Consider the following 13,702-nt stretch of genomic DNA (forward strand, 5'->3'; position numbering starts at 1 on the left):
TTAGTACTGCATTAGTACTGCATTAGTACCCCTTTACTACTGCATTAGTACTGCATTAGTACTAGATTAGTAAGGTTAGTACTGCATTAGTACTGCATTACTACTGCTTTAGTACTGCTTTACTCATGCTTTACTACTGGGTTAGTAATGGGTTAGTACTGCATTACTACTGGGTTAGCACTGGGTTAGTACTGCATTACTACTGGGTTAGTAATGGGTTAGTACTGCATTACTACTGGGTTAGTACTGGGTTAGTACTGCATTACTACTGGGTTAGTACTGGGTTAGTACTGCATTACTACTGCTTTAGTAGTGCTTTAGTACTGCACTAGTACTGCTTTACTCGTGCTTCACTACTGCTTTACTACTGCTTTACTACGGGGTTAGTACTGCATTACTACTGGGTTAGTACTGGGTTAGTACTGCACTAGTACTGCTTCACTACTGCTTTAGTACTGCTTTACCACAGGGTTAGTACTGGGTTAGTACTGCATTACTACTGGGTTAGTACTGCACTAGTACTGCTTCACTACTGCTTTAGTACTGCTTTACTACTGGGTTAGTACTGCATTACTACTGGGTTAGTACTGCACTAGTACTGCTTTACTACTGCTTTTCTACTGCATTACTACTGCTTTAGTACTCCTTTAGTACTGGGTTAGTACTGCTTTTCTACTGGGTTAGTACTGCACTAGTACTACATTACTACTGCTTTACTACTGCATTACTACTGCTTTAGTACTCCTTTAGTACTGGGTTAGTACTGCTTTACTATTGCTTTACTACTGCTTTACTACTGGGTTAGTACTGCATTACTACTGCTTTAGAACTGCTTTACTCGTGCTTTACTACTGCTTTACTACTGGTTTAATACTGCATTACTACTGCTTTAGAACTGCTTTAGTACTGCACTAGTACTGTTTTAGTACTGCTTTAGTACTGCTTTAGTACTGCACTAGTACTGCTTTAGTACTGCTTTAGTACTGCACTAGTACTGCTTTAGTACTGCATTACTACTGCTTTAGTACTGCTTTAGTACTGCATTACTACTGCTTTACTCGTGCTTTACTACTGCTTTACTACTGGGTTAGTACTGCATTACTACTGCTTTAGTACTGCTTTAGTACTGCACTAGTACTGCTTTACTACTGCTTTAGTACTGATTTACTACAGAGTTAGTACTGGGTTAGTACTGCACTAGTACTGGGTTAGTACTGCACTAGTACTGCTTCACTACTGCCTTACTACTGGGTTAGTACTGGGTTAGTACTGCATTACTACTGCCTTAGTACTGCTTTAGTACTGCACTAGTACTGCTTTACTACTGCTTTACTACTGGGTTAGTACTGGGTTAGTACTGCATTACTACTGGGTTAGTACTGCATTACTACTGGGTTAGTACTGCACTAGTACTGCTTTACTACTGCTTTAGTACTGCTTTAGTACTGCACTAGTACTGCTTCACTACTGCTTCACTACTGCTTTACTACTGCTTTACTACTGGGTTAGTACTGGGTTAGTACTGCATTACTACTGGGCTAGTACTGCATTACTACTGGGTTAGTACTGCACTAGTACTGGGTTAGTACTGCACTAGTACTGGGTTTGTACTGCACTAGTACTGGGTTAGTACTGCACTAGTACTGCTTTACTACTGCTTTAGTGCTGCTAAACTACAGGGTTTGTACTGGGTTAGTACTGCATTACTACTGGGTTAGTACTGCATTACTACTGGGTTAGTACTGCACTAGTACTGCTTCACTACTGCTTCACTACTGCTTTACTACAGGGTTAGTACTGGGTTAGTACTGCATTACTACTGGGTTAGTACTGCACTAGTACTGCTTCACTACTGCTTTAGTACTGCTTTACTACTGGGTTAGTACTGCATTACTACTGGGTTAGTACTGCACTAGTACTGAGTTAGTACTGCACTAGTACTGAGTTAGTACTGCACTAGTACTGGGTTAGTACTGCATTACTACTGGGTTAGTACTGCACTAGTACTACTTCACTACTGCTTTAGTACTGCTTTACTACAGGGTTAGTACTGCTTTACTACTGGGTTAGTACTGCTTTACTACTGGGTTAGTACTGAGTTAGTACTGCATTACTACTGGGTTAGAACTGCACTAGTACTACTTCACTACTGCTTTAGTTAGTTAGTACTGGTTTAGTACTGCATTACTACTGGGTTAGTACTGGTTTAGTACTGCATTACTACAGCTTTACATAATTTATGTTTTAGTCATTTAGCAGACACTCGTATCCAGAACGACCGTAGTGTATTCACCTGCAGGTGAGACAGATATCAGTAGCACACAGTCACAGTAAGTAGCAGGTGAGACAGATATCAGTAGCACACAGTCACAGTACGTAGCAGGTGAGACAGATATCAGTAGCACACAGTCACAGTAAGTAGCAGGTGAGACAGATATCAGTAGCACACAGTCACAGTAAGTAGCAGGTGAGACAGATATCAGTAGCACACAGTCACAGTACGTAGCAGGTGAGACAGATATCAGTAGCACACAGTCACAGTACGTAGCAGATGAGACAGATATCAGTAGCACACAGTCACAGTACGTAGCAGGTGAGACAGATATCAGTAGCACACAGTCACAGTACGTAGCAGGTGAGACAGATATCAGTAGCACACAGTCACAGTACGTAGCAGGTGAGACAGATATCAGTAGCACACAGTCACAGTACGTAGCAGGTGAGACAGATATCAGTAGCACACAGTCACAGTACGTAGCAGGTGAGACAGATATCAGTAGCACACAGTCACAGTAAGTAGAAGGTGAGACAGATATCAGTAGCACACAGTCACAGTACGTAGCAGGTGAGACAGATATCAGTAGCACACAGTCACAGTAAGTAGCAGGTGAGACAGATATCAGTAGCACACAGTCACAGTACGTAGCAGGTGAGACAGATATCAGTAGCACACAATCACAGTACGTAGCAGGTGAGACAGATATCAGTAGCACACAGTCACAGTAAGTAGCAGGTGAGACAGATATCAGTAGCACACAGTCACAGTACGTAGCAGGTGAGACAGATATCAGTAGCACACAGTCACAGTACGTAGCAGGTGAGACAGATATCAGTAGCACACAGTCACAGTACGTAGCAGGTGAGACAGATATCAGTAGCACACAGTCACAGTACGTAGCAGGTGAGACAGATATCAGTAGCACACAGTCACAGTAAGTAGCAGCAGTCCAGACGGGAGATAACAGCTGGGTTACTCCTTTACTATTCACCTCTTATCTCTCCCTTCTTCACTTCACTGCCTGTTTTTTCAGTCATCTCATTGTCCTGCTGTGGTCTCCTTGACTGGCTGTTTAATCAGTCATCTCATTGTCCTGCTGTGGTCTCCTTGACTGGCTGTTTAATCAGTCATCTCATTGTCCTGCTGTGGTCTCCTTGACTGGCTGTTTATCAGTCATCTCATTGTAATTTGCTCTCACCAGGTCTCACAATGAAACTGCATGAAGTCTGTAATGTCAAGACAAGACCTCTAGATTGGTTCATTCGGCAGACAGCCTTGGTTGGCAACCCAAAAAGCTCTCACACTCACGCCATAATGTATCTTCATCCACGTTTCTCAAATGTAACATTTCAAAGTGGTTTCAAAGTCTAATGTCAAAGTGTTTAAGGTTAAGTTTAGGCATTAACTCTGAATTTCTATGGTTAAGGTTTGGGGTTAATAAGGTTTAAAAAAAAAAATAATCAAGATCAACTTTCTGGATTCGAACTTGCATCTATTGGAATCAGAGGCACATTCGCTATCCCCGACCCCGTCCCCTGTCCCCTTCCCCGGTCCCTTTCCCCTATCCCCCATCCCCTGTCCCCTGTCCCTGTCCCCTGTCCCCTGTCCCCTTCCCCTGTCCCCGTCCCCTGTCCCCTTCTCCGTCCCCTGTCCCCTTCCCCTGTCCCCTGTCCCTGTCCCTTGTCCCCATCCCCGTCCCCTGTCCCCGTCTCCTGTCCCCGTCCCCTGTCCCCGTCCCCTTCCCCTGTCCCCATCCCCATCCCCTGTCTCCTTCCCCTGTCCCCATCCCCTGTCCCCGTCCCCGTCCCCTGTCCCCTTCCCCTGTCCCCATCCCCATCCCTTTGTCCCCTGTCCCCATCCCCTGTCCCCTGTCCCCTTCCCCTGTCCCCATCCCCTGTCCCCTTCCCCGTCCCCTATCCCCTTCCCCTGTCCCCTTCCCCTGTCCCCCGTCCTCTGTCCCCTTCCCCTGTCCCCTGACCCCATCCCCTGTCCCCGTCCCCTGTCCCCTTCCCCTGTCCCCGTCCCCTGTCCCCTTCCCGTCCCCTGTCCCCTTCCCCTGTCCCCTTCCGCTTCCCCTTCTCCATCCCCTTCCCTGTCCCCTGTCCCCTTCCCCGTCCCCTTCTCCATCCCCTTCCCTGTCCCCGTCCACAACCTAAACCTACTGGAAGGTAACAGTGGTGCCCCTAGTGGCCGGTTTCCACATCCTCGCCCAACGTCCTCAGACATCAATGGACGTTGAATAATGACTTGTATCAGGGGTGACCAGACTGTGGAAACCAACATACTCTACTATACCTACTGTAATGACACATCCGTAATAACAGACCTGCTATCTACCAACTATACCTACTGTAATGACACATCAGTAATAACAGACCTGCTATCTACCAACTATACCTACTGTAATGACACATCAGTAATAATAGACCTGCTATCTACCAACTATACCTACTGTGATGACACATCAGTAATAACAGACCTGCTGTCTACCAACTATACCTACTGCAATGACACATCAGTAATAACAGACCTGCTATCTACCAACTATACCTACTGAAATGACACATCAGTAATAACAGACCTGCTATCTGTCCTTGTCTCTCTTACACCCATTTCCGTCCCAATTCTCTCTCTTCCACACACACACTTACGCACGCACACGCACACACACACACACACCCCTCTCTCTTATACACACACACAGCTCTCTGTTATAAATCTCTCTCTCTCTCTCTCTCACACATACACACACACACACACACACACACACACACACACACACACACACACACACACACACACACACACACACACACACACACAGCTCTCTGTCATACATCTCACACACACACACATCTCTCTCACACTGTGACTGGTACCTCTTGTCAGGTGGAGGAGGAAGTGCTTCCTGATTGGCTGGTGGTGCTTCCTGCATGGAGGTGATTGGATCAGGGATATTGGCAAAGTCATCTTGCTCAGCCAAACCAATAGCCAAAGACAGAACCACAATCTTCCCTTCGCTGGCCAGCCGGAAAACAGTGGGAAACAGTGGGAAACACAGAGAGAGAGAGAGAGAGAGAGAGAGAGAGAGAGAGAGAGAGAGAGAGAGACACGTGGAAGAGGCAAAGAAAATAAAATAATTGAGGAGGAGGAATCAGGAGACATGGAGCGAGGGAAGAGAGAAGGAGAACAAAGAAAGGTCAGAGAAAGGTCATAAATAGATCATATGAGGCTTATAAAATGATAAAGGCACAGGAAGAAAACAGCGGAAAACAAGAGAGATCATATAAGAGAAACCAAAGGAACTCTGGTCAGAAAGGGAAACATGTTTTAGAAGACACCCTCAACCCATACCGGCAGTGTCAAACACACTTCCTGAATGGCAGAGTCAAACTCACTTCCAGAAGAGCAGTGTCAAACACACTTCCTGAAGGGCAGAGTCAAACTCACTTCCTGAAGGGCAGAGTCAAACTCACTTCCTGAAGGGCAGAGTCAAACTCACTTCCTGAAGGGCAGAGTCAAACTCACTTCCTGAAGGGCAGAGTCAAACTCACTTCCTGAAGGGCAGAGTCAAACTCACTTCCTGAAGGGCAGAGTCAAACTCACTTCCTGAAGGGCAGAGTCAAACTCACTTCCTGAAGGGCAGAGTCAAACTCACTTCCTGGAGGGCTGAGTCAAACTCACTTCCTGGAGGGCAGAGTCAAACTCACTTCCTGGAGGGCAGAGTCAAACTCACTTCCTGGAGGGCAGAGTCAAACTCACTTCCTGGAGGGCAGAGTCAAACTCACTTCCTGGAGGGCTGAGTCAAACTCACTTCCTGGAGGGCTGTGTCGGATGGTTTTTGCACCTCCCTTGTGCTTGAGGTAATTAATTGGTTATGGACACAAATGAAAAGGACATGATAAAACCATGACCCAGACACACGGTCCTCCAGGAAGTGTGTTCAACACCTCTGTCATTGACCTTATTCACAGTAAAACAATTATACAATTAGAAGGTTATTGTGCAAACAAACGTTAGTCAATGGGCAATGGCCGCCATATGAATAAAGTCTATCAAGCCTTGTGCACGCTGGCAGTTTGAAGTGACTGAAATCCTATTTTTATACACATCCGATTCGTATCTGATATTTTTCCTGCAGTCTGAACACCCAAAAAGCACATTGAATCAAATATTTCAAGCCACATTTCAAACTACCTTCGAAGGTGATTTGAAATCAGATAAACATCGGATTCCTGGACATGTTACTTGTGTCTGTTTGGTTTTTAGACTGTTATTTGGCATATCTTGTTGCTCGCTAGCTACTCTGTTGACAGTCTGACAAGAGCATGAGGCAGCTAACTAGCTTGTTCATTGTTTACAAACAAATAAGTGACTGTGCTAGAACGCTACACCGCTACCTAGCTAGCTGACTGCTGTGGCTACCTAGCTAGTTGACTGCTGTGGCTACCTAGCTAGCTGACTGCTGTGGCTACCTAGCTAGCTCACTGCTGTGGCTACCTAGCTAGCTGACTGCTGTGGCTACCTAGCTAGCTGACTGCTGTGGCTACCTAGCTAGCTGACTGCTGTGGCTACCTAGCTAGCTGACCTGTGGCTACCTAGCTAGCTGACTGCTGTGGCTACCTAGCTAGTTGACTGCTGTGGCTACCTAGATAGCTGACTGCTGTGGCTGCCGAGCTATCTGACTGCTGTGGCTACCTAGCTAGCTGACTGCTGTGGCTACCTAGCTAGCTGACTGCTGTGGCTACCTAGCTAGCTGACTGCTGTGGCTACCTAGCTAGCTGACTGCTGTGGCTAGCACAAAAGATGGATCAACTGATCCTCTGAGGCTTTAAAAGTATTTTTACAGCTGGGAAACGACCCTGGCGAGGCATAATTGTCATCCTTAGCTTGTTACATAACTTCTGAGTGATAGGAAGCACAAGCACCACCATCAATCAGCCTTCACCACTGATCACACACCCGTCGTTACTATGACAACTAGTGTAGCCATGTCAGTAAATGACTGCTGTCTGAACACAGACATCCTATTTGTAATTTACTTGTAAGTTGCTGATTGAACAGTCAGTATTCCAAAAACAGATTTGAAAAACGAAACAGATTTGAGCAGTAAGGCCTGCAGTGTGAACAAGGCTTTAGTCCCCACAGTGCATTAAGGCCTGCAGTGTGAACAAGGCTTTAGTCCCCACAGTGCATTAAGGCCTGCAATGTGAACAAGGCTTTAGTCCCCACAGTGCATTAAGGCCTGCAGTGTGAACAAGGCTTTAGTCCCCATAGTGCATTAAGGCCTGCAGTGTAAACAAGGCTTTAGTCCCCATAGTGCATTAAGGCCTGCAGTGTGAACAAGGCTTTAGTCCCCACAGTGCATTAAGGCCTGCAGTGTGAACAAGGCTTTAGTTCCCACAGTGCTCTATCTAATCCAGGGAAGGATATTACAACAGGATCCCGCAGGATAAAAGGTCCAGCTAGTTTAATAGTCTGATCATTATAATAGAATAATGCAGTAATACAGTTAAACGTGATATATCTGCTACTGTCAAAGGGCTGCTAATTACCTAGACATTGATTCAGTGGTAATGACTGTGGTATTCTACACATCACATATACACAATGACAAAGAGACACACACACACACACACACACACACACACACACACACACACACACACACACACACACACACACACACACACACACACACACACACACACACACACACACACACACATACACACACACACACACACACACACACACACACACACACACACACACACACACACACACACACACACACACAGACAAGGCAGTTATAGTCAATGAACTAATCACTGATCATAATCTTGATGTGATTGGCCTGACAGAAACATGGCTTGAACCGGATGAATTTACTGTGTTAAATGAGGCCGCACCTCCTGGTTACACTAGTGACCATATCTCCAGTGCATCCCGCAAAGGCAGAGGTGTTGCTAACATTTACGATAGCAAATTTCAATTTACAAAAATAAAACAACTGTATTTCGTCTTTTGAGCTTCTAGCCATGAAATCTATGCAGCCTACTCAATCACTCTGTATAGCTACTGTTTACAGGCCTCCTGGGCCGTATACAGCGTTCCTCACTGAGTTCCCTGAATTCCTATCGGATCTTGTAGTCATGGCAGATAATATTCACATTTTTTGTGACTTTAATATTCACATGGAAAAGTCCACCGACCCACTCCAAAAGGCTTTCGGAGCCATCATCGACTCAGTGGGTTTTGTCCAACATGTCTCTGGACCTACTCACTGTCACAGTCATACTCTGGACCTAGTTTTGTCCCATGGAATAAATGTTGTGGATGTTAATGTTTTTCCTCATAATCCTGAACTATCTGACCACCATTTTATTACGTTTGCAATCGCAACAAATAATCTGCTCAGACCCCAAACAAGGATCATCAAAAGCTGTGCAATAAATTCTCAGACAACCCAAAGATTCCTAGATGACCTTCCAGACTCCCTCTACCTACCCAAGGATATCAGAGTACAAAAATCAATTAACCAGCTAACTGAGGATCTTAATTTAACCTTGCGTAATACCCTAGATGCAGTCGCACTCCTAAAAACAAAAAACATTAGTCACAAGAAATGTACTCCCTGGTATACAGAAAATACCCGAGCCCTGAAGCAAGCTTCCAGAAAATTGGAATGGAAATGACTCTACACCAAACTGGAAGTCTTCTGACTAGCTTGGAAAGACAGTACCGTGCCGTATCGAAGAGCCCCCGCTTCTGCTCGATCATCCTGTTTTTCCAACTTAATTGAGGAAAATAAGAACAATCCAAAATTAATTTTTTTAAACTGTCGCACAGCTAACTAAAAAGCAGCATTCTCCAAGAGACGATGGCTTTCACTTCAGCAGTGATAAATTCATGAACTTCTTTAACGAAAAGCTCATGATAATTAGGAAGCTAAATATGGACTCCTCTCTAAATCCTCTCTAAATTCTCCAAAGCTCAGTTGTCCAGAGTCTGCACAACTCTGCCAGGCCCTAAGATCAATGGAGACACTCAAGTTTTTTAATCCTGTATCTCTTGACACATTGATGAAAATAATCATGGCCTCTAAACCTTCAAGCTGCATACTGGACCCTATTCCAACTAAACTACTGAACGAGCTGCTTCCTGTGCTTGGCCCTCCTATGTTGAACATAATAAACGGCTCTCTATCCACCGGATGTGTACCAAACTCACTAAAAGTGGCAGTAATAAAGCCTCTCCTGAAAAAGCCAAATCTTGACCCAGAAAATATAAAAAAAACTATCAGCCTATACCGAATCTCCCATTCTTCTCCAAAATGTTGAAAAAGTTGTTGCGCAGCATCTCACTCCCTTCCTGAAGAGAAACAATATATATGAAGCACTTCAGTCTGGTTTTAGACCCCATCATAGCACTGAGACTGCACTCGTGAAGGTGGTAAATTATATTTTAATGGCGTCAGACCTGAGGCTCTGCCTATGTCCTCGTACTCCTAGACCTTAGTGCTGCTTTTGATACCATCCGATCACCACATTCTTTTGGAGAGATTGGAAACACAAATTGGTCTCCACGGACAAGTTCTGGCCTAGTTTAGATCTTATCTGTCGGAGAGATATCAATTTGTTTCTGTGGATGGTTTATCCACTGACAAATGAACTGTACATTTCGGTGTTCCTCAAGGCTCCGTTTTAGGACCACTTTTGTTTTCACGCTCGCACGCACACACACACACACACACACACACACACACACACACACACACACACACACACAGTAGCCTACAGTAATTTAATCTGTCTTCTCAAGATGCACCTTTCTAACCAGCATCTCTCCCTCTCCATCCCTCTCCTTCTCTCTCTCCCTCTCCTTCTCTCTCTTCCTATCTCTCTCCCTCTCCTTCTCTCTCTCCCTCTACATCCCTCTCTCTACCTCTCCTTCTCTCTCTCCCTCTCCTTCTCACTCTCCCTCTCCATCCCTCTCTCTCCCTTTCCATCCCTGTCTCTCCTTCTCTCTCTCCCTCTCCATCCCTCTCTCCTTCTCTCTCTCTCTCTCCTTCTCTCTCTCCCTCTCCTTCTCTCTCTCCCTCTCCTTCTCTCTCTCCCCCTCTCTCTCCCTCTCCTTCTCTCTCTCCCTCTCCATCCCTGTCTCTCCTTCTCTCTCTCCCTCTCCTTCTTACTCTCTCCTTCTCCATCCCTGTCTCTCCTTCTCTCTCTCTCTCCATCTCCTTCTCACTCTCCCTCTCCATCCCTGCCTCTCCTTCTCTCTCTCCCTCTCCATCCCTGCCTCTCCTGCTCTCTCCTTCTCCCTCTCTGTCCCTCTCTCTCTTTCCCTTTCTCTAACTCTCCATCCCTCTCCATCCCTGCCTCTCCTTCTCTCTCCCTCCATCCCTCTCTCTCCCTCTCCATCTCTGCCTCTCCTTCTCACTCTCCCACTCTCTTCTTCTCACTCTCCCTCTCCATCCCTCTCTCTTTCCCTTTCTCTCCCTCTCCATCCCTGCCTCTCCGTCTCTCTCTCCCTCTCTCCCTCTCTCTCCCTCTCCATCCCTGCCTCTCCATCCCTGCCTCTCCGTCTCTCTCTCCCTCTCTCCCTTTCTCTCCCTCTCCATCCCTGCCTCTCCTTCTCTCTCACTTTCCTCCAGAGATGTTGAGGGATCATTAAGCCTCATTAAGAAGATCTGGTCTAATTGTTTCTATTTGAGTATCACAGTTTCCCGAGGTGCTTGGTGTGTGTAAACGTTTTCTGGGTTACTGCTCTCTCTCTCTCTTTTGTCACTATCTCTCTCTCCTTCCCTTCTCTAGCTCTCTTTTCATCTTCTCTCTTTTCTGCAATGATGATCCTTATCCCTCCTCCACCCTCTCATCCCTCCTCCACCCTCTCTTCTCTCTTCACTCCTCCACCCTCTCTGCTCTCATCCCTCCTCCACCCTCTCTGCTCCCATCCCTCCTCCACCCTCTCTGCTCTCATCCCTCCTCCACCCTCTCTGCTCTCATCCCTCCTCCACCCTCTCTGCTCTCAGGGACATAGTGGGACATAGTGGACATACTGGATAAAGACTGATTTGGGACATACTGGATAAAAGACTGATTTGGGAAATACTGGATAAAAGACTGATTTGGGACATACTGGATAAAAGACTGATTTGGGACATAGTGGATAAAAGACTGAATTGGGACATAGTGGATAAAATACTGATTTAGGACATACTGGATAAAAGACTGATTTAGGACATACTGGATAAAAGACTGATTTGGGACATACTGGATAAAATAATGATTTAGGACATACTGGATAAAATACTGATTTGGGACATACTGGATAAAGACTGATTTGGGACATACTGGATAAAAGACTGATTTGGGACATACTGGATAAAAGACTGATTTGGGACATACTGCATGAAAGACTGATTTGGGACATACTGGATAAAATACTGATTTGGGACATACTGGATAAAGACTGATTACACCCCACAGAGGGAGAATGATGAAAAGGATCCTACAGGTGGTAGAGTATTACCTGGAGATATTATTACCTGGAGATAGTATTACCTGGAGATATTATTACCTGGAGATAGTATTACCTGGAGATAGTATTACCTGGATATATTATTACCTGGAGATAGTATTACCTGGAGATATTATTACCTGGAGCTAGTATTACCTGGAGATAGTATTACCTGGAGATATTATTCCCTGGAGATATTATTACCTGGAGATATTATTACCTGGAGATAGTATTACCTGGAGATATTATTACCTGGAGATAGTATTACCTGGAGATAGTATTACCTGGAGATATTATTACCTGGAGATAGTATTACCTGGAGATATTATTACCTGGAGATAGTATTACCTGGAGATATTATTACCTGGAGATATTATTACCTGGAGATATTATTACCTGGAGATATTATTACCTGGAGATAGTATTACCTGGATATATTATTACCTGGAGATAGTATTACCTGGAGATATTATTACCTGGAGATAGTATTACCTGGAGATATTATTACCTGGAGATATTATTACCTGGAGATATGCAACTAAAGCCAACAACGCAGGGAAAGGAAAAGGGATAGAGAACATGGAGAGAGAGAGCAGCTCTGAACTAATCTCAGATTCCTGGAGGAACCCTGTAGTTGGGCCCAGTGTAGTCTGTCTGGAGGAACCCTGTAGTTGGGCCCAGTGTAGTCTGGAGGAACCCTGTAGTTGGGCCCAGTGTAGTCTGTCTGGAGGAACCCTGTAGTTGGGCCCAGTGTAGTCTGGAGGAACCCTGTAGTTGGGCCCAGTGTAGTCTGTCTGGAGGAACCCTGTAGTTGGGCCCAGTGTAGTCTGGAGGAACCCTGTAGTTGGGCCCAGTGTAGTCTGGAGGAACCCTGTAGTTGGGCCCAGTGTAGTCTGTCTGGAGGAATCCTGTAGTTGGGCCCAGTGTAGTCTGGAGGAACCCTGTAGTTGGGCCCAGTGAAGTCTGGAGGAACCCTGTAGTTGGGCCCAGTGTAGTCTGTCTGGAGGAACCCTGTAGTTGGGCCCAGTGTCGTCTGGAGGAACCCTGTAGTTGGGCCCAGTGTAGTCTGGAGGAACCCTGTAGTTGGGCCCAGTGTAGTCTGTCTGGAGGAACCCTGTAGTTGGGCCCAGTGTAGTCTGGAGGAACCCTGTAGTTGGGCCCAGTGTAGTCTGTCTGGAGGAACCCTGTAGTTGGGCCCAGTGTAGTCTGGAGGAACCCTGTAGTTGGGCCCAGTGTAGTCTGTCTGGAGGAACCCTGTAGTTGGGCCCAGTGTAGTCTGGAGGAACCCTGTAGTTGGGCCCAGTGTAGTCTGGAGGAACCCTGTAGTTGGGCCCAGTGTAGTCTGTCTGGAGGAACCCTGTAGTTGGGCCCAGTGTAGTCTGGAGGAACCCTGTAGTTGGGCCCAGTGTAGTCTGTCTGGAGGAACCCTGTAGTTGGGCCCAGTGTAGTCTGGAGGAACCCTGTAGTTGGGCCCAGTGTAGTCTGGAGGAACCCTGTAGTTGGGCCCAGTGTAGTCTGTCTGGGGGAATCCTGTAGTTGGGCCCAGTGTAGTCTGGAGGAACCCTGTAGTTGGGCCCAGTGAAGTCTGGAGGAACCCTGTAGTTGGGCCCAGTGTAGTCTGTCTGGAGGAACCCTGTAGTTGGGCCCAGTGTCGTCTGGAGGAACCCTGTAGTTGGGCCCAGTGAAGTCTGGAGGAACCCTGTAGTTGGGCCCAGTGTAGTCTGTCTGGAGGAACCCTGTAGTTGGGCCCAGTGTAGTCTGTCTGGATGAACCCTGTAGTTGGGCCCAGTGAAGTCTGGAGGAACCCTGTAGTTGGGCCCAGTGTAGTCTGTCTGGAGGAACCCTGTAGTTGGGCCCATGTGTAGTCTGGAGGAACACTGTAGTTGGGCCCAGTGTAGCCTG

The 13,702-nt window shown here is 46.2% G+C and overlaps 1 protein-coding gene across 1 annotated transcript in view; it reads right to left on the reverse strand.

The window, feature by feature from the left end:
• The window catches only part of LOC110513838 (synaptotagmin-7-like), a gene marked incomplete at its 3' end in the record, with an annotated part of 98,265 nt that overhangs the window by 55,557 nt on the left and 29,006 nt on the right, over nucleotides 1-13,702 (reverse strand). Inside the window, exon 3 of the mRNA XM_036973475.1 lies at nucleotides 5,158-5,298. Within this exon, the coding sequence (XP_036829370.1) occupies nucleotides 5,158-5,298 (141 nt within the window). The remainder of the gene's footprint in view (nucleotides 1-5,157; nucleotides 5,299-13,702) is intronic.

The sequence above is a fragment of the Oncorhynchus mykiss genome, unplaced genomic scaffold (assembly GCF_013265735.2).
Source record: "Oncorhynchus mykiss isolate Arlee unplaced genomic scaffold, USDA_OmykA_1.1 un_scaffold_257, whole genome shotgun sequence".
Taxonomy (NCBI): Eukaryota; Metazoa; Chordata; class Actinopteri; order Salmoniformes; family Salmonidae; genus Oncorhynchus; species Oncorhynchus mykiss.